The sequence below is a fragment of the Nematostella vectensis genome, chromosome 10 (assembly GCF_932526225.1).
Source record: "Nematostella vectensis chromosome 10, jaNemVect1.1, whole genome shotgun sequence".
In the NCBI taxonomy this organism is placed as follows: Eukaryota; Metazoa; Cnidaria; class Anthozoa; order Actiniaria; family Edwardsiidae; genus Nematostella; species Nematostella vectensis.
In genome coordinates, this window is record NC_064043.1 from 3,253,905 (window position 1) to 3,275,626 (window position 21,722).

A 21,722-nucleotide genomic window follows, 5' to 3' on the forward strand; every position below is an offset into this window, starting at 1 on the left:
CGTACACCCCGGCATGATCTCATGATAGGATAGGTCTTTCATTCGCCGAATAAAAACATGCAAAAAAATAACCTTAACCCATTTCGCTTCCTATGAAAAGCAGCATGTCCTATCCTTTCTTTTTGGCTTTTTATGTAAAAATGATTTATCCACACCGTGTTCTTCAAATTACTATCACAGGAATTGTTAGTTGACCCCAATTTCTGACTCAACCACTGTATTTCCCCCGCAGTCGTATATTAATATCTTAATACTATAGTTTTAGTTAATGTAAATTTCCTTTTAATAACATAAATAAAGCTAAATGTTTCAAATGTTTTTAAAACTGAAAGCCAATCCTTACACATTCCTTTTGTTGTCCATTACTGCAATTCCTTGGGGTTCATTTCGGGGACTCTTGGGGATCGTTTCGGGTCCCGGGATCAGTTGGGGAACTTTTGGGGATCGTTTCGGGTCCTGGGATCGTTTCGGGTCCTGGGATCATTTCGGGTCCTGTACAAGGCGCTTATTTGGTCAATTGCCGTACTCGGTGCGTAGTTTCTTTTATCCAATCCACTCCTCTTTCTGTTTCGTGATGATCAGATCAAATTTTATTTTGTACATAATGGAATTAATTGCCTTTGTCAGATTGAATATTTGTCACTCTTTACTGAAATAATAATGGCTGACGTAGGTAATTAGTCTTCCTCGTGTGAAGATTAATGTTATTTTATTTCGTAAGAATAGAAGATTGTGTAGTTTCTTTTATTCCATCCACTCCTCTTTCTGTTTTGTGTTGATCACATCAAATTTTATTTTGTACATAATGGAATGAATTGCCTTTGTCAGATTGAATATTTGTCACTCTTTACTGAAATAATAATGGCTGACGTAGGTAATTAGTCTTCCTCGTGTGAAGATTAATGTTATTTAATTTCGTAAGAATAGAAGATTAATGGTATTTCATGATAAACTGTAAGAGTGACACGGCAAATTTAAAGAGTAAATAAACTATCATTATTACTATGGCAACAAATTATTTGTTAAAGTTACACTCGTAACGGCCCCGAACATGCTAACATTTTGCTATTTTAAAGCCGCATTGTCACCAGTTTACTTCCGGTCGACCACGTAACAATATCCGATGATTTTTACCGGAAAACGCGAAAAATATTTCAAAATATTGAAAGCAGTGTGTTTATTGGAAGTTTCTTTGAAGATCTGAATGATAATTTAGAGCGGATGGCCTGTTTAATATCTTGGATTTTTATAGATTCTTTTGTCTTTTAACGGTTGAGGTTTCCGTCGGACCTCCGGAAGTGAACTGGTGATAATGCGGCTTTAAACTCTAGTTTTCTATGCCCTACTCAATATAACTCGCAAATATGTAAGAGTGGAAATCCCGGGTATGAATTTATCGAGCACTCTGTTGTGATTCATCATCAAAAAAAACACCCCGATGTATAATGACTTACGTCTGCTTTGAAGAGGTCAGATGAGCAGTCTGATATATGAATTATAAACGACATTCAATCATTCAAGGAGCCACCGACTTCCAATTATCATCAATTAGTCCTCAGGGTGCAATATACATGTCCCTTACGCAACGTCTCGAGTAGCAAGTAGTTTAAATTTTATCGAGTTAACCGAATTGCAGCAGCTTTTAAGTGAAAAAGAAAAAAAAATAGTGCTACAGCTACTGTGCGTGACAGCCTGAACTATCAGAATTTACTCTGTTGCTACTCGGTGAAATTAGCAAGGGTCACATGGGGTCTCCTAAGACGTCATCGCATGCTCCTTGATTGTACCCAACATGCTTCAGGGGATGATAAGCGTGGTGACACATGAATGGCTTTTCGCGCCAGACTACACGATGTCAGTCCGTGTGCTCAAGTTTCCGACGTATCACCACTCGCTTTTGCTCGTTCGTATTGCACTTGTATTATATAATAGCCCTGTTTTGTTAGTTCGGGCTTCGGAGGCGTGACTACGAATATTCCTTATTTGGTGGGAAACCAATCCATCTTTGTCTGGCAAACAACAGTGTTAACGGTCCTTAAGGGTTGTTATTCTTTAATTTTCACGATTCGTATGATTTAAGCAGGTGTAGCCTACTATGTGAGGCGTGTTTCCGAGGCTACGATTTTTGGAGAATATTCTGGCAGTGTGTTAAGGCTTGGTATCTTGAGAAGAAGTACTTTTCTCGTACATTTTGTCTCATAACCCCCTGCTTACATCCCCGGGGCTAATAAACAGAACAATACAACGGTTTACTTAAGTCTATTATATTGTTATAAATGTACTTGAGTCGTATACATAGAAAATGAGAATACTTGCTCTACACAGACGTCTGAAATTTGACTTAAGCGAATCGGGTAGCTCATTTGAAACAAGAATTCCAGACGAAAGGTCCAGTGTTTGCCTTAGAAAGACTAGAACGCGCTCGGCGTCACATAGTGGCGTGACCTCTAGGGAATTGAATAAACAATGTTGTTAGGTTTATAACGAAGAGGGTAGGGTATAATGCTCCTAAACTACTACTAGAAGTCAGACAATTTTGATCTCTCAAGGCTCCTAGTGACGAAGGGATTAAGGAGTGTAAAGAAATGCTAATACAATAATGGCAGAGCTTTTGTTTATGGTTGTTCGTCGGTGGCAAATTAAGGACTGCAAAGTTTACTGCGGGCAAGCAACCAAACACATGGTTGTCACGAAGACTGGATTGACCCAAATGGAGTGTTTTCCGAGTACTGGGTAGCAAAAGAGATGTACTGTTTCTCGAGTTACATAGATCGATCGAAATCAGGAACGGGGAGCTCGGAAAAGTCCCAGAAAGTCCACTCAGCAAATTGGAAAGAGGAGATACAGTTGAGGAAGGAGCTTGACTGTCTAAATAAACAGGAACAACAACGAGTAAGCAGAATTTCAATAGAGCAAAGACTGGCGGTGGATAGATTCCATAGGAAGTTATCAAGAAGTGTTGAGATTGCGAAGAGTCATGACGAGATCCGTGCGGACCTGGAAAACAAAAGAAAAGAACGCGAAAGTCACAAAGACTCGGATAACACTTCTAGGCACATGAGAATGGTGAGGTGTCTGAATGCTTTCCCTAAACCGCCTCTACCGACATTTACACACAGACCCAAGTCATGCGAGCCCGTTACAGGACGGAAAAATGCTGAAAATATCACCAAAGAAAACGTAGATGTGTTACCTAGACCCATGACAGCATTAGAAAGACGTAACAAAGTCTGGGAAAAGCAACTGGATACTGTGACGCAAAGGATCAACAGAGCACGGAGCGCACCGGCCAAGACAAAGTTTTACAAAGTACCCGAGTTCGCCGATGTGGCCGAGAATACTATGAAAGCGCGCCCGAAGAGCTCCTCCCCTAGAAAAGGGAACACGTCTCAGAGTAACTCCTCGAGTAAAAGAACAAGTTATGAGATTGATATGAATATTTATAGATACTTTCGAGAGATAGAGCTGAAAAGACAGCGCGATGCAGTGAGAGAGTTTATTAAGAGTATAGAACCGTTGGAGCTGGTTCCGTGGGAGCCATATGATGCGGTATCCAGCTCTCAAGATACGGACTTTACTGGGGGGAGGGGTGGGGTGGGTATGGCCGAGAGAAGGGACTCTAGTAGAAAGCAAAGTCTTGTCGTGGATCGAAGGACTTCGCATGTTACTGTGAAGACGGATGCCTGGGCGTAACGCGAGGGAATATGCAACTCGAATTCCCACAACTCGTATTTCCCTCGACTCGAGTACTCCGCAACTCGAATTTCCCGCTACGCGCTAATAAATCTTTATTGGATAGAAGTGTTCAAGTTCATGTGATATTTTTAAAATTAAGAGGAAAACTTGCTACTCGCTATTGAATCTGTATGGGATAAAAGTGTTCCGAGTAGTGTGTTCGAGTTCTTTTTTTAGAATTGAGGCCGAAAAAAATACCAAATTAAAATAATTTTTAAACTGTATATTTGGAATAAGATATATTTGGCGAACTTCGCTTCTTCTCGCCACTCGAACTATGTAAGGGATAGTCGCGGTGGCTCGGGTATTAAGATCGAGATATTGAGAGAGATTGGTTTTATAATCTTCTCACTCGAACTGTCTAAGGGATATTCGCTTGGGTTATATAATCTCAAGAGAAAGGGGGTATTGTGAAGTCATCCTAATCATCTCGCTTGGGTTATAGAAGATATCTAGTATCAAGGCCCCCGCCCATGTGCGGCACAGAGGTTCGCTTTACGCATGATACCTAAAAAAAGCATCCATTTCCACTGGCTAATTCGATCAATTAGATATCGTTAATAAAGTATCAGACTTTAATCGTGGATTGATATTCTGCTATTCTGAAGTTTCCTTGCAAATGAACCGTCGGGTTTCCAATTGTTTACAATAAAAAGTGAGTGGCTGATCGACATTCTTTAAGGAGGAATACAAAGAATCGATTTGAAAGAGACATGCCTATCATATCATCTTCAAAGACGTGCTGCGCGCTGGCACCAAATGTAGTTCAGTAGCGAGTAATGGAATTGCTTGGTCTGTACAACAAGTCTTTAGATCAGGGTCCTTCTTTGTATGTATGTGATTCAAATGTGGAGAAGTTATCATAGTATTCACTGAACGTTCAACAGCTACACAAAGTAATTATCTTTATAGATTGGTTTTGTTAGGTATTTCATTATGCTGTTTACAAAAGCGCGCGGGCTTTATTGACCTACTGTAATTACTTGCTAAACAAAGCGCATAGTTGAAGGCCAATACGTACCGCCTTTGTTTTACTCAATGCAAGCTCACTCTTCCGTAAAGTTTATAGCAACAACTTCACGACACCAAGATTTGATTAGATTTGGTCGCGAAGAAGGGGTGATTTTGGGAGGCTTCATGGGAAGCCAGAGGGGTTATTCGGGTGTCACTCCCTTCGATGTGCTGCTAGGGACGATTGCGAACAATCTAGGCCGTAAGGATGTGCGGAGAATGAAGATCCATCTACAAGGGCATATAAACAAAGAGTGTTTGGATAAACTTAAGAATGGACAGCAAGTAATTGATATATTGTGCGAAAGAGGGCTTTTGACAGAGCGGAAATTGGCGTTTTTCAGAAAAGTTTTGCTAGAATGTGGTTTGGAGGAGTTAGCTGGGTTTCTTGAGGAGTTCAAACGGGCGGCTCAGTCTTCGGACAACTCGGGGTCTACCGGTAGGTAGTGGCATGCTTTATATCAAACGCAAACGTGAGAGAGTAGAGGTATACCACTCAAACTGGTGATAAAAACGATTAAAACGGTAAGTATCGGGATGTTGGAAAAAGCATATGGATAAAATGGTATCTTCTCAGCAAAGTACTGTACAAGGCTTGCATTCTACTACAGCTGATAACATTTTCTAGCTATGAGCCTTCCTCGTGCAATATTCGTGTATGTTTCCTTGTTTTATTCATTTTATTCCTTTATTTGTGACGATGAAATTCCAGATGCCTTAAAAGTCAAGAAAAGACTACAGGACTTGACGACGGTCATAGAAAGACTCAACCAAGAAATAGCAAATCAAAAGGCGATAGGAGACGAGCTAAGAAGCCGCCTAGAAGAAAAACAAGCATCTCTAGATAGACAAAAAGAAGTCTGCATAGAACAACACGAAGCCGTGGAAACCCTGTGTGACCAGGCAGACCGGGAGGAACTGGACCGAGAAACGGCAACCGAGCGAGCCCTGGAGACTGATGAGGTCATTAGTATTCAGGAACGAGATGTGAGGAGTCTGAAAGAAGCTTTCAATAAGGCAAAGTGAGTAAGAGAGGAAAGTGTCAGAAGTCCTCAATAAGGCAAAGTGAGAAAGAGAGGAAAGTGCTAGAAGTCCTCAATAAGGCAAAGCGAGTAAGAGAGGAAAGTGCTAGAAGTCCTCAATAAGGCAAAGCGAGTAAGAGAGAAAAGTGTCAGAGTAAAGAAAAGTGTCAGAAGTCCTCAATAAGGCAAAGTGAGTAAGAGAGGAAAGTGTCAGAAGTCCTCAATAAGGCAAAGTGAGTAAGAGAGAAAAGTGTCAGAAGTCCTCAATAAGGCAATGTGAGTAAAAGAGAAAAGTGTCAGAAGTCCTCAATAAGGCAAAGCGAGTAAGAGAGAAAAGTGTCAGAAGTCCTCAATAAGGCAAAGTGAGTAAAAGAGAAAAGTGTCGGAAGTCCTCAATAGGGCAAAGTGAGTAAGAGAGAAAAGTGTCAGAAGTCCTCAATAAGGCAAAGCGAGTAAGATAAGAAATTGTCAGAAGTCCTCAATAAGGCAAAGGGAGTAAGAGAGAAAAGTGTCAGAAGTCCTCAATAAGGCAGAGTAAGAGAGAAAAGTGCTAGAAGTCCTCAATAAGGCAAAGTGAGTAAGAGAGAAAAGTGTCAGAAGTCTTCAATAAGGCAAAGTGAGTAAGAGAGAAAAGTGTCAGAGTAAAGAAAAGTGTCAGAAGTCCTCAATAAGGCAAAGTGAGTAAGAGAGGAAAGTGTCAGAAGTCCTCAATAAGGCAAAGTGAGTAAGAGAGAAAAGTGTCAGAAGTCCTCAATAAGGCAATGTGAGTAAAAGAGAAAAGTGTCAGAAGTCCTCAATAAGGCAAAGCGAGTAAGAGAGAAAAGTGTCAGAAGTCCTCAATAAGGCAAAGTGAGTAAAAGAGAAAAGTGTCGGAAGTCCTCAATAGGGCAAAGTGAGTAAGAGAGAAAAGTGTCAGAAGTCCTCAATAAGGCAAAGCGAGTAAGAGAAGAAATTGTCAGAAGTCCTCAATAAGGCAAAGGGAGTAAGAGAGAAAAGTGTCAGAAGTCCTCAATAAGGCAGAGTAAGAGAGAAAAGTGCTAGAAGTCCTCAATAAGGCAAAGTGAGTAAGAGAGAAAAGTGTCAGAAGTCTTCAATAAGGCAAAGTGAGTAAGAGAGAAAAGTGTCAGAAGTCCTCAATAAGGCAAAGGGAGTAAGAGAGGAAAGTGTCAGAAGTCCTCGATAAGGCAATGTGAGTAAAAGAGAAAAGTGTCAGAAGTCCTCAATAAGGCAAAGAGAGTAAGAGAGAAAAGTGTCAGAAGTCCTCAATAAGGCAAAGTGAGTAAGAGAGGAAAGTGTCAGAAGTCCTCAATAGGGCCACCAGATCCAGGCCCATGCGCTTCAGTACCTCGAGCGGCACCTTCATTCAAATCATGAAAATAAAATCTCTAAAAAAGTTATTATACCTAATCCATCGTTAACCTTTTATCCTTGTAGACCTAAGAGGGATGCCAAATACAAGCGTGTAAGTGTCTTCAACGTCGTCCTTGACAAACACTCCAAAAAATCCCTTGAAATCATGAAACAGAAAGAGGACAAAGAGGAAACATTGAAAAAGTCCCGCACAGCGAGCGTGGAGATATGGGGAAGCCTGTACGCCAGGAGGGAGACCCTGCGCGAAACCAGGGCGGACATACTCGACAAGACCACTCAGCTAGTGGAGATGGACTGGGAACTACTCCAGACGTACGACGAGATCAAGAACTTGAAACAGAAGATTCGCAGAAATGAGATCGACGAGTTTGATTTGGCTCACGAGCTGGACGAGGCTAGAGAGGAGTACAATAGGACTGAGAAGAGAGGACTGGACGAACGGCCTGTGGAGGTACCGGTATGGAGAATATACGTCACCGGCAAGCAACCAAAGGTGATCAACAGGGAATGTATTGAGAGGAAGGGGGGGGGGTGGGGGTGGTTAAGCATGTGATTAGCGATGTCTGTCTGTACTCAGGTTAGGGTGAGGAGCCTGGTACTCAGATTAGAATGAGACTGATTCAGTCATCTTGTTTTAGGTTATCGACTATCAGAACATCCTGGACACCAACTGCTACTTCATCGGTTCCTATGGCAACAAGCCCGACTTCCCACAATTCCATTCGCCGCTAGGGATACACGTGACAAAGAAAGACGTTGTGGTAGTCGGTGACCATGGCAACAGCCGCGTTCACTTTCTGGATTTAGCCGGACAACCAATCAGAGATCCTATGACCATTAAAAACACTCACCCGTCATCCTTAGCGGTCACGCGGAATGGGAATCTGATTCTCTCCGATGGCGAAATTATAAAAGTCTTCACTTCGGATGGAATGCTATCAAACAACTTCCTCCCGATTTACAACAAAAACGACAAGCGTCCTTCCATTTCTGCATTAGCGCTTGACATAGACGGCAATATACTAGTAGCGGACATGAGCAACCATCGCGTACAAAAGTTCAGTGTCGACGGACGGTTCCTAGGATTCATAGGCGGGCCCGCGTTTCTTAGCTCGCCCAGCGGTATCGCCGTCACCAAACAAGGTGACGTCATAATCTCCGAGTACGAGAATCACACGGTGAAGGTGTTTCACCATCATGGCCGCTCCTTTAAGACTTTAGGCGGACCAGGAATCGGGAAGGGACTGTTTATGTTTCCTAGGGGCATAGCTGTCGATAATGATGGGAATCTTTTAATCGCAGACAGTTTGAACAATAGAGTACAAGTCATTACGATAGAGGGAGAGTTCGTCAGCAGTTTTGGGAGACTGGGCTCTTCTCCCGGATATCTCGATGTCCCGTATGCAGTTGCTGTCAACCGTAGGGGTCACGTGCTTGTTGCAGAGAAAAGAAATCACAGGGTGTCCGTGTTTACCTGATTTCTCTTTTAATAAAATGGAGATAATGTACACCTATATGAATAATTATGATGTACCTAATTTGATTGAAATACCACCGATCGACCATCGATGTATTATTTAAACCTATTTAAAGTGTCTTAATTTTCGGTAATCCCGCTTGCGGGACCATTGTTTTGTAGGCTATGAAACCCTATTCAAATACTTGTAGTAATAGTAGGCTATGAAACCCTATGCAAAAGGTTATAGTGATAATAGGCTTTAAACCCCTATGCAAACGGTTATAGTGATAGTAGGCTATGAAACCCTATGCAAAAGGGTATAGTGATAATAGGCTTTAAACCCCTATGCAAATGGTTATAGTGATAGTAGGCTATGAAACCCTATGCAAATGGTTATAGTGATAGTAGGCTATGAAACCCTATGCAAATGGTTGTAGTAATAATAATAGTAGTAATAGTAGATTGTAATCCATCCCATCATAGAAACGACTCGTGTTTATTTCTAAAGTAATAATTTTGCAGTGGAAGTTACATTTATGAAAAAAAAAAACAAGTTTTACGGGCTTAAAGTCGCAGCGATCGTTAACAATAAGAAAAAGAACCGGAAACCTTGACGAGGGTGAGTCGTATTGCAATTTTAGAATGAAAGTGGTCGTGGTCGATGTTGCTCCTTTTTTAAGCATCTATTCGAGTTGGTATTCTAATAAAATAATATTTTTAGATAGCGCGCGCATAATTCCCATCCATGAATGAAGAGGCGCTGTTCCGACAATCTTAGTGCCACACCACTTGGTACAGGAGTATAAAGACTACTGTTCAGTTATGATTGTCTTCGTGTCACACCAAATCTGAAAGAAAAAGGCCGATAAGAATGGGTTATCAGGGGGTAGGGCACCCAATATTTTCAAAACTTACCACCCCCTCCCCCCCTCAACATAATATTTCGAAGTTTGCTACAGCGCTGGTTATAGAATCAAAATTTAAACTGGTGTGACTTGGGTATAAGCGAGCTATTTAGCCATTCTTCTTTCCCCCATTTAAACTTGTCTATAAGCGAGCTATTTAGCCATTCTTCTTGCCCCCATTTAAACTTGTGTATAAGCGAGCTATTTAGCCATTCTTCTTGTCCCCATTTAAACTTGTCTATAAGCGAGCTATTTAGCCATTCTTCTTGCCCCCATTTAAACTTGTGTATAAGCGAGCTATTTAGCCATTCTTCTTGTCCCCATTTAAACTTGTCTATAAGCGAGCTATTTAGCCATTCTTCTTGCCCCCATTTAAACTTGTGTATAAGCGAGCTATTTAGCCATTCTTCTTGTCCCCATTTAAACTTGTCTATAAGCGAGCTATTTAGCCATTCTTCTCCCCCCCTCTCGCTTTTTGACTTTCTTTGCGTTTGTTATATCACAGGGTGAAGACTTTTCATACAAAAACACTTCTGTTGGGCAAAAAAGTGATGTGACTTGAAGCCCCAGCAACCCTTATCATTGCATTAATTTGATAAGACAACTGTGCTCACCCGAGCAGAAAGCTCTTGCCATTTCATCCTCTACCGTGGCATTTAAATCTGCGAACCCATTGAACGTCCTAGCGTACGGTGGACCTGTGGCGAATGTCTCCGGATCCTTGTACACGGTTCCAACAGTCAGTACAAAGACGCGCGCACACTTGCCCGCCACAGCATTATTGATGTCAGCCACTTTACCCGACCCACTATCCAGGTTATTGTTAGCTATGAGTACCACTACACGGTGCGCCAATGGTCTGGCGCCGTGCTGGCTACTGAAAGCCTGCGTCACCGAAAGGTTCAATGCCTTGTCGTATCTTGAACCGCTCTCCAATGACAAAGAGATTGCTCTTACTTTGGTAAAGAATTCCGAGCTGGTGGAGAAGTTGTTAAAGGACAATTCCAGCTTCGCTCCTTCGTCATAAGTGATCACAGAAGGCATGGTGGCTTCCTGGCCGAGGTCGAATTTTTTAAGCACGTTTTCGATGAAGGCTTTTTGGCTTGTCAAGACAGATGACAGTGTGACGTATGTATCGATGAGGAAGACAATGTCCAGAGGCTTCCCACACCATCCTGGGAAATGTCAAGATCGTGGAATAATACGTTACAGTTATCATAGAAAGGACTTTCTTAACGAAATACATTTGATATCCTCTATTTCTAAGGCATTAGCTGTCAAAATCTGTAGCGAAACCAAAAAAGCTATCCTATTTACATTTATCCCAGAGAAGGAGTGTGAGCCAAGAATGATAAGGCCTAATGGCTGAAAATGCAAGGAAATTAGTGTTAGAAAGGAAATGGGTAGAACTACTAAAATGCAAGGGGCCGAATTAGTGTTAGAAAGGAAATGAGTAGAACGACTAAATGCAAGGGAATCAGTGTTAGAAAGGACATGGGTAGAACGACTAAATGCAAGGGAATAAGTGTTAGAAAAGAGATGGGTAGAACGACTAAATGCAAGGGAATTAGTGTTAGGAGATGGGTAAAACGACTAAATGCAAGGGCCAAATTAGTGTTAGAAAGGAAATGGGTAGAACTACTAAAATGCAAGGGGCCGAATTAGTGTTAGAAAGGAAATGAGTAGAACGACTAAATGCAAGGGAATCAGTGTTAGAAAGGACATGGGTAGAACGACTAAATGCAAGGGAATCAGTGTTAGAAAGAAGATGGGTAGAACGACTAAATGCAAGGGAATTAGTGTTAGGAGATGGGTAGAACGACTAAATGCAAGGGAATCAGTGTTAGAAAGGACATGGGTAGAACGACTAAATGCAAGGGAATCAGTGTTAGAAAGGACATGGGTAGAACGACTAAATGCAAGGGAATCAGTGTTAGAAAGGAGATGGGTAGAACGACTAAATGCAAGGGAATCAGTGTTAGAAAGGAGATGGGTAGAACGACTAAATGCAAGGGAATTAGTGTTGTATGATTGCCCATATTTGTAAGATGTCCTGTGACGTCATGGGCTTAGGTTAGATGAATAAAGGAGACTCGCACTTACAACATGGTGGTGGCAGTGAGTGAGTTTCTGAGCCGTAAAACGCCATAAATACACGCCAAAATCATTCTCAAACACATCCCAAGACCTTACAGTACATCCGCGAAGAGGAACAGCTGAGTCAGGACGAAGGGACAGTGAAAAAAGAGGACAAAATTCGCCGATTTGGAGACAAAAAGACGAGCGACCAAGGCAACCGTCGTCTTCATTCAAGGGGGGGGGGGGGGGGGGGGGGGTGAATAGGTTCGCGGATCGGCGGATCCGGCCCCGAAATGCTCACGGATCACGGATTTTGATAAGAAACAAGCGCTACGTTTTCGCCACACAAGTAAACTAACAAAGAACTCATAACTTACTTGTTTATCATCCTTCTCATGAACTGTGGTTGTTCCATAATTTAGTGTAGAGTAGAGTAGTTAGTGCTAGACTTACAGGTTTACGAACTTTGGAAAACGTTGGCAAAACGTCGTGGACATTTTGACAGAGCGATACAACGATCGCGCGCGGACTGGGTCGAACCACAGGGTTCCCGCGGCAGCTGAAACGTATTTTTAGTGTTTTTCGCTAAATTTGTGAATTTCTGTCCGAACTTTCGCAGTATCACAACTTTTCACGCAATTATTGTTAAGTTTAACACATTGTGCAATGCGTTTATTTACACATTATGGCTACTTTATCAGATACCTGCCCCTCAGCCTATGTGTACTAGGGGGAATGTAGTGGAAAACTGGAAAGACTTCGAGAACTCGTGGGACTACTACATCATAGCGACATCATAGAGATAGTGGCTGCCACACTGTGTACAGTGATGGGGTCGGATTGTAAGAAGATCATGAACTCCTTACCAGGCCTCTCCACCGAGGACAAGAAAGACAAAGACAAAATCATTCAAGAGCTTAGAAAGAATTTTATACCCCAGAGGAATGTCCTTTATGAGCGGTTCATTTTTAACTCAGTTGCTCAAAAAACCGGCGAGACCGTCAATGAGTTCATTGTCCGTCTGCGACAGCAGGCCGAGTCATGTGAGTTTGGGGCCCTGAAGGACTCCTTGGTCCGGGACCGCATCGTTATCGGCACCTCAGATGAAAGCGGAAGGGAGCGGCTACTGCGAGAGAGACCTGTTCCAGACCTTGCTAGGGTAGTAGAAAGTTTAAGAGCTGCAGAGATTTCAAGAGCTCACAAGCAAGTGATAAGTGGGAAACCAGAACCGGAACCTATCCACCACGCAGACAGAGGTCGCAACAACCCTGCAAAGAAAAGAAGTGCTCCTAGAGGTCCAGGCAACAAAGGCAGTGATCAACAGAGAGGTTCTGGCCCTTCAGCCTTCGGCAAATCCACACAACCGCCAGAAAACTAGCAGCAGATCCCGCGTTGCCGTTGGTGTGAAAGACAGGCAGTTCACCTTCGAAAAGACTGCCCCGCCAAGAATATCCAGTGTCACAACTGTCAGAAGATTGGTCATTTCGCAACAGTGTGCCAATCAGCTAAACAAGTCCATGAAGTGGATGACCATGATGACAGCAACTTTGACGCCTTCTACATGATGGGCGAAGTAAACTATATCAGCGAGAACTTCTGGTCAGTGGAATTACTTGTCGATGGGAATGCATGCGACTTCAAGCTGGACAGCGGGTCCAAGGTGACAGTTGTCAGCGACCAAACACCTTGGATCAAAGGCATGCAGCTCGAGGAAGTCAAGACTGAGTTCCGAGGTCCCGGTGGAGTAAAACTGTCTCACCTCATGAAAGGGCAGATCACGAACGCAACATTTTAAGCCGGCGATAAGGCGCACCACGAGGCACTTCGACTACTCGTTCCGGCACCCGAAGTAAATAACATGGAAAAGGTGCCGAACTTTAGGAAAGAATTCCCTAAGCTCTTTAAGGGCCTTGGCATGATGAAAGAGCCCTACAAGGTACCGCTGAAAAAAGACGCAGTACCAGTCTGTCTGTACACTCCACGTCGTATACTGCATCCACTATTACCCAAGGTAAAACAGAAGCTATAGGTAATGGTCGCCCAGGGGGTCATATCACCTGTAACCACCCCTACTGACTGGTGCCCCGGGATGGTCAATGCCCCTAAGAGGAATGGAGACGCCAGGATCTGTGTGGACCTCACCTCACTTAACAAGGCCGTGAAGAGGGAGATCCACCAAATGGCAAGTGTAGATGAAAATCTCGCAAAGCTGAAAGACAGATCTTCTCGGAGCTTGACGCCAACTCTGACTTCTGGCAGATTCCACTCGACGATTCCTATCCCCATCCATCTAATCCTCGAATCTAAGCCTCATCCTATCCCCATCCAGCTAATCCTCGAATCTAAGCCTCATCCTATCCCCATCCATCTAATCCTCGAATCTAAGCCTCATCCTATCCCCATCCAGCTAATCCTCGAATCTAAGCCTCATCCTATCCCCATCCATCTAATCCTCGAATCTAAGCCTCATCCTCCCCATCCAGCTAATCCCCGAATCTAAGCCTCATCCTATCCCCATCCAGCTAATCCTCGAATCTAAGCCTCATCCTATCCCCATCCAGCTAATCCTCGAATCTGAACCTCATCCTATCCCCATCCAGCTAATCCTCGAACCTAAGCCTCATCCTATCCCCATCCATCTAATCCTCGAACCTAAGCCTAATCCTCACCACCTTTGTGACACCCTATGGTCGGTTCTGCTTCAATCGACTCCCATTCGGGATAAGCTCCGCACCCGAAGTCTTTCAACGTACCATGTCTATGACACTATCTTGACGATATCTTGATCCATGGACCCACGCAAGAGGTTCATGACGAACGTGTAAGTCTAGTCCTCGAGCGTCTCCTCAAGGCAGGAATCACGTTGAATGACAAATGCGAATTTTCGAAGCACAAGATTAAGTTTCTGGGACACATAATATCCGAGAAAGGAGTTGAAGCTGACCCAGAGAAGAACAAATCTATCCAAGTTTTCCAAAGGCCAAACACAGTTAAAGAGCTACAGCGCTTCGACGGCATGGTCAATCAACTAGCCAAGTTCCTTCCAGACCTTGCCAAGATCAACGAGCCCCTGCGCCAGCTGCTAAGAAAGGAGCAACAATGGCTTTGGGATCAGCCGCAAGAACGGGCTTTCCAGGAGATCAAGAAGAAGCTGACATCTACTGAAGTCCTAGCACACTATGACCCTGGAAAGAGAAGCATTGTCGCCGCAGACGCATATCAAGATGGACTTGGAGCGGTCCTTATGCAGATTGATGACCTTGGCGACCGCCCACCTATAGCTTACGCTTCACTCACAGATGCAGAGAAGCGGTACGCCGTAATCGAAAAGGAAGCACTAGCAGCCACATGGGCTTGTGATAAGTTCTCCGATTACATCCTGGGGACAACATTCTCTCTAGAGACAGATCACCGCCCGCTAGTACCCTTACTCGCAAGCACCGATCTATCAAAGCTCCCGCCAAGAATCCTCAGGTTTCGATTGAGGATGGCAAGATACGCACCAGACGTGACGTATGTCCAGGGGGTCCACCAGAACACAGCGGACGCCCTGTCACGTGCCTTGACAAGCAAGCTAACACTGGAGGATCTAAAGCTTGTCGATGAAGTTGAGGAGCAAAGTGAGTCTGTCTTAAAGTCAATGCCCGCGACAGATCAGCTGTTGGAAGAAATCAAGGCAGCTCAAGATAGTGATGCAATATGCAAGCAAGTAAAGAGTTATTGTCAAGACGGATGGCCACTGATAATGCCATCAAAACCACTCCTCAGGCCGTATTGGGAGAAAAAACAACACATGACGGTTACCAATGGGCTTCTGATGTTTAATGACTGAATAGTCATTCCGATGTCCCTTCAGTTACAGATGCTAGATGCAATTCATGAAGGCCACCTGGGGGTCACAAAGTGTCAAGGTCGTTCCAGCTAATCAGTGTGGTGGCCACCATCACAAAACAGATCGAAGCTATGGTGAATAAGTGCCATATCTGCGCAAAGCTGCGTCCTGAGAAGAGAGAGCCCCTGATGGCACCGTCATTTCCTGAGAAACCATGGACTCGTCTAGGCACTGACCTGTTCGAGCTAGACCGGAAGACCTACATAATTGTAGTCAACTATACAAGCCAGTGGTTTGAAGTGGAAGAGCTCCGAAGCATATCATCGTCTGCAGTTATCAAAGTCCTACAGGAACTCTTTGCTACACACGGCATCCCTCAAGTCGTCATGTCTGACAACGGTCCCCAATATGCAAGCCATGAGTTCAGTGCCTTTGCCAGAGAATGGGGTTTCAACCACGCAACCACTTCGCCAATAGCCAAGAGCATCCTGAAAAAGAATGCAGACCCACACCTCGGCTTACTTGCCCACCGATCAGCTCCTCTAAGGAATGGCTTGACACCTAGTGAAATTCTGATGAACCGGAAGCTCAGGACCAGACTGCCAGCGCCTCCAGAAGCAATGCAACCCACAGAGATTGACAAAGACAAGATGAAAGCTAAAGAAGAGGCATACAGGGAGGCTTACATAAGAAGCTACAACTTGCGGCACCGGGTTATATCACTCCCAGCCCTGGAGGAAGTAGGTGAAGTGTACGTCAGAGACCAAGGAAGATTTGGAGAAGTAAGCAATCCCAGATCCTACCAGGTTCTCACTAATGCAGGCTCCAGTGTCCGCCGAAACAGACGCCATCTCATCCACCTAGGAGAGAAGACCGACGAGGCTACCAAGAGCTTGGTCAATGACCCACTACCATCCGCCAATGGCGGAGATGCAGCCCCATCAGAGAAACATAAAGTCCTAGCCGCTTGTCCAGTTGCTACATCCCCCAATCCAGGCGTTACACCAGTTCGTAAGTCAGGCCGACTGGTAGGATCGAACCAGCGGCCAGATATGGTTTATTATTAGAGAAGGTAGTTTAGAAAGTGAAAGAACACGTTTGTTACTGTTTGTTTGTTATTAAGTTTACTGTTGAACCACCCTAGTATAAACTTGAAGGGAGGTGCTGTATGATTGGCCATATTTGTAAGATGTCCTGTGACGTCATGGGCTTAGGTTAGATGAATAAATGAGACTCGCACTTACAACAATTAGTGCTAGAAAGAAGATGGGTAGAACGACTAAATGCAAGGGAATTAGTGTTAGCAGATGGGTAAAACGGCTAAATGCAAGGGAAAAAGTGCTAGAAAGGAGATGGGTAGAACGACTAAATGCAAGGGAATCAGTGTTAGAAAGGACATGGGTAGAACGACTAAATGCAAGGGAATAAGTGTTAGAAAAGAGATGGGTAGAACGGCTACATGCAAGGGATAAAGTGTTAAAAAGGAGATGGGTAGAACGACTTAATGCAAGGGCTGAATTAGTGTTAGAAAGGAAATGGGTAGAACGACTAAACGCAAGGGGAATTAGTGTTAGAAAGGAGATGGGTAGAACGACTAAATGCAAGGGAATTAGTGTTAGGAGATGGGTAGAACGACTAAATGCAAGGGGAATTAGTGTTAGAAAGGAGATGGGTAAAACGACTAAATGCAAGGGAATTAGTGCTAGAAAGGAGATGGGTAGAACGACTAAATGCAAGGCGACGGATTTGGCAGAAAAAAAGGTACACGAAGCAGCAACGAACAAACACCGACGAACCTTACCTCAGGCACCCCTCCTACGCTATCGCCTGGATGCGAGGGTACTATGAAGAAAGCACGCACATAAAGGGATACAGGGATAAAGAAATACGAAGGCTTACCTGTATCAAACGACGAGATCTCATTACAGAGGCCATCTGTCCCACAAATAGGTACCAGCCACTACACGAGATAAGAAAGTTGACATTGGTTAGATCTTATCTGTCCGTCTAAATCTTTCTTTCTAAAACAGGCCTCTATCGCTGGGTTAGCGATACAAATGTTTGCATTCTTGTCACAAGAAAACAAATGTATGCATTCTTGCCACAAGTCCAAGTGTATTCAAAAAATATCCATCCCTTTTCGTTTGACTATATTATATCGCTGTCCTTGACGGTCCGCCCCCCCCCCCCTTCCCCCCAACAAACACACGCATAGAATATGCATTGAATATGATATCAATAAGCATCATTGCCGTAGAGAACGTGAATCAGCATCTATTTGTCGATTTTGAATATATTTCTTGAAGATTAGTTTTAGAAACCAATGACATCTTACCACAATCAGGTGATTGGTGACAGCGTAGACAAAATATACTTTTCTTAGCCGAACAAGCCAGCTAAAGGTGCACACAAAATATACTTTTCTTAGCATAACAAGCCAGCTAAAGGTGCACACAAAATATACTTTTCTTAGCATAACAAGCCAGCTAAAGGTGCACACAAAATATACTTTTCTTAGCATAACAAGCCAGCTAAAGGTGCACACAAAATATACTTTTCTTAGCATAACAAGCCAGCTAAAGGTGCACACAAAATATACTTTTCTTAGCCGAACAAGCCAGCTAAAGGTGCACACAAAATATACTTTTCTTAGCATAACAAGCCAGCTAAAGGTGCACACAAAATATACTTTTCTTAGCATAACAAGCCAGCTAAAGGTGCACACAAAATATACTTTTCTTAGCCTAACAAGCCAGCTAAAGGTGCACACAAAATATACTTTTCTTAGCCTAACAAGCCAGCTAAAGGTGCTCACAAAATATACTTTTCTTAGCCTAACTAGCCAGCTAAAAGTGAAGACAAAGTATACTTTTCTTAGCCTAACAAGCCAGCTAAAGGTGCACACAAAATATACTTTTCTTAGCCTAACAAGCCAGCTAAAGGTGCACACAAAATATACTTTTCTTAGCCTAACAAGCCAGCTAAAGGTGCACACAAAATATACTTTTCTTAGCTTAACAAGCCAGCTAAAGGTGCACACAAAATATACTTTTCTAGCCTAACAATCCAGCTAAAGGTGCACACAAAATATACTTTTCTTAGCATAACAAGCCAGCTAAAGGTGCACACAAAATATACTTTTCTTAGCATAACAAGCCAGCTAAAGGTGCACACAAAATATACTTTTCTTAGCCTAACAAGCCAGCTAAAGGTGCACACAAAATAAACTTTTCTTAGCATAACAAGCCAGCTAAAGGTGTAAACAAAACATACTTTTCTTAGCCTAACTAGCCAGCTAAAAGTGTAGACAAAACATACAATTCTTAGCCTAACTAGCCAGCTAAAAGTGAAGACAAAATATACTTTTCTTAGCCTAACAAGCCAACTAATAAAGTGAAGACAAAACATACTTTAGTTTTCTTAGGAAGGCAACGTGGATATCATCTCAACTTAAACAAGTGATGGCAGATGCGTTTCTGTATTTCTAACAGCGACTGCAGTGAGCCAAATTGCTTTCATATGAAAACTTTTATTGTTCGTCCACAGACCGCTACTCTCGGTATTTCCTTTGCTTATTTACTGTACAATTTTCCATAACATTATCACTTAATAAATTAAATTGCGTCAATACGTATTGCATGATGGAAAGATGTATCATTCTAAATACAAGGGCATACAGCGAGCCCCCCTTACCGAAACACGTTAAAGTGGCACACTTCGTCGTTTGAATATGTTCTGATGCCGAAAATATCAATTTAAAATGTTGCTGGGAAAGCAATTATCTGTTCCTTTATCACAGGAGGGACCATTCTTTTTCCCCTTATTGGTTAGATTTTAGTACATTAACTATTGCCCGTATAACCGATCGGGACGATTTTTTCCCCAAGCATCCGCTCTAGCGCCCCCAAACATATTCCCAGTACAACTGGTTCGACTTCACAAATTTGCCAGCAGAACCATTCGGGACGAGTTTTTTTTCCAAGCAACCGAGGGGTCTAACATCTTTCCAGCCAGCAAAAAAAAAAAAAAAAAACGGGCCGCGGACAGATATTTTGCGGAACAGATCCGTTTTGTGCCCAAAACAGCTCAAACAGATCAAATGGGATGTGCACTAGAATCTGCGCAGTGCTTTTTTTTATTTCCGCGCAAACTCTTTGGTTTTGCCAAGAAAGAGTATTTCCCAAAATGATAAATACAAAAAGCCCAAATAGTCGTGTTCGTGAATACAATACATCAAAAACTGGAATTCGACAAATTTTCGTCTTTAACAAGATTTCTTCAGGGCAGACGTGAAAATTTGGCAAAGTCGAAAATTTTTTGATGTATTGTATTCCAAAATGATAAGATAGTGGTGTAGAAAGTATCATCTGGCACATGGTGATAGACTAAGTATTATTTCCTTTGCTTATCTGAACATGCTAAGGGAGTGTTCATTAAATACACCGAGGGGGGGAGGAAAGATATTGAGGGGGGCTCTGAAAATTTTTAACCACCAAAAGGGCGGGCTACGAAAAAAAAGGTCCTTTAAGGGAAAAAGAAATAAAATTTTGGGGTTCTATAAGGGGGGGGGGGGGGGGCACCGAAAAAAAATGTTTACAATGAAAGGGGGCTCGGAAATTTTAAGGTGTCGAGTAAAAATCTTCCCTCCCCCCTCGGTGTAATTAATGAACACTCCCTAACAGCACGTTTATAGTCCGTTCGAACGTGCGAACAAACGGTTTAATTTAAAGGGTCATGTAGAAGCTATCAAAAGATTTCACCACATTGGATTGATGTACCACAGACGAAGAACGAGAATACATTGGAACAATGAGATAATCAATCCCGCTAGGCTTTACGAGCGGGCTTCTACACTTGTCGGAGGAGAAGCTTGTGAGGACCCTTACATGAAGAGGAAGTGAGTTTACTAACGACTGTTATTACAGACACTTGCGACAATGGATTTCTCAATGGGTCATGCGCGCCAGAAGTTGTTAAAAAGGCAATAAATGATAAGTGACAGCCTAAAACAGCCGCTATTGTTGGTACTTAGAGAGCAGAAGATATGCCCTAGCTCTCTCTTATTAGCTCCTCGATGCTGCTAATCATCAAAAGCTTAATTGGCGAAATGAATATTTTTTTTTGGCCTAGTGTTTGTTTTTGTATTTGTATTTTTGTCTTGGTCCTTCGAGCCAGAATTTGGGGTTTTATTTCAACATCACTTTTTTTGTGTGAAAAAAAAATTACTGTCTGCTTATAATAGTTACAGCTAACTAAATGCTTTAAAGGCAAAATAAGTTATATCCATTAGCTCTTTAACTCGAAGGAGGATTTCCTTGTGACTAAATGGCGGAATTATAGAACAATTAGAGTTAATGCGATTTCCCTGTCTTCGTAGATAGTTTTACAATTTGGCTGTCATTGAATGCATTATATATCGTTTATAGCAGAACGGAACAACTTAAACTGCTTTTGTTAAAAGAGAACAATATAGCACCAGGGATGGATTTCTATTCCACTTTCAATATAAGAAAATTTGAAAACTGTTTTTTTTTAGGTCCCTGTATAAATTTCGTGAAGTATCTATGCAACCAGATTTCTCAGCATGGAACTTTCCAATAAAAAGCGTTGACAGCAAACAAAGTGTCTGTTTAGTGAGTATTCATGTTTTAATTTTGTTGTTTAGGGGCAATGCTACTTAAAATAGAACAATAAAAACTCAAAATATCAAATAAACAGAAAATATTAAAATTTTATTATAAAACATAAGATTATCGGAATAGTGGGTCTTAATAAAGTACGAGATTGTATCTAAGAACTTCATAAAGAATCTATTATAATCCGAGTTCCGTAAAGCACCTACCCGTTTGAAAGGACCACGGTTGATCCACGCAGTAAAACTACCTTCCTTTTCAACCAGTTTACTCTTAAGCACACTTTCCAAAGACTTCGAGTACATCTTGCAGACACTGAGTTTAGAATCATAAGCGTAGAACTCGCAACCCTCTTGCCTTATACAATGATCAAAGCACTGTAGGAGGGAAACTGCGTTAGCGCTCGCCAACAGGTCTCCGCCATCTACAGTGCATTTAGAAATGTGTCCATCCGAGCCTGGGCAGTTTGAACATATGGCGGCTGTACTTCTTGTGATTAAAAGCGCCAAAATAGCAGCGCGTAAGATCGAGTGAAGAACGCTCATCCCTTGACTTGTGATTTGTGCGTGTGTTGTCGAAGTTTTTTACGTCTTCATGTGGCAGGTTTGAGATATGATCGTAAGGGGGTGGCGGAAGTACACATACTTTGATAAATTTATTACAATTGGGCTCTCC

General features: G+C 42.6%; 3 protein-coding genes across 4 annotated transcripts; 2 read left to right on the forward strand and 1 right to left on the reverse strand.

The window, feature by feature from the left end:
- Positions 1–1,215: 1,215 nt before the first annotated feature.
- Positions 1,216–3,959, forward strand: LOC116620698. Its single transcript, XM_032386321.2, has one exon. It carries the CDS (start codon positions 2,746–2,748, stop codon positions 3,691–3,693), a length of 948 nt encoding a protein of 315 aa, XP_032242212.1. The 5' UTR covers positions 1,216–2,745; the 3' UTR covers positions 3,694–3,959.
- A 491-nt stretch (positions 3,960–4,450) lies between these two features.
- LOC5516408 (E3 ubiquitin-protein ligase TRIM71) lies at positions 4,451–8,659 on the forward strand. Of its 2 annotated transcripts, none has more exons than XM_001636492.3 (4): positions 4,451–5,185; positions 5,459–5,768; positions 7,203–7,632; positions 7,778–8,659. In XM_001636492.3, exons 1-4 carry the CDS (start codon positions 4,774–4,776, stop codon positions 8,615–8,617), a joined length of 1,992 nt encoding a protein of 663 aa, XP_001636542.3. In that variant the 5' UTR covers positions 4,451–4,773; the 3' UTR covers positions 8,618–8,659. The 2 variants fall into 2 exon arrangements, with proteins under 2 accessions (XP_001636542.3, XP_048589546.1); XM_048733589.1 differs by having other exon boundaries at positions 7,203–7,590.
- LOC125573206 lies at positions 8,609–21,722 on the reverse strand. Its single transcript, XM_048733590.1, has 4 exons — positions 21,257–21,722; positions 17,314–17,374; positions 10,118–10,678; positions 8,609–9,446 (listed from the first exon to the last, which is right to left on the reverse strand). The coding sequence occupies exons 1-4, from the start codon at positions 21,590–21,592 to the stop codon at positions 9,436–9,438; spliced, it is 969 nt and encodes a 322-aa protein (XP_048589547.1). The 5' UTR covers positions 21,593–21,722; the 3' UTR covers positions 8,609–9,435.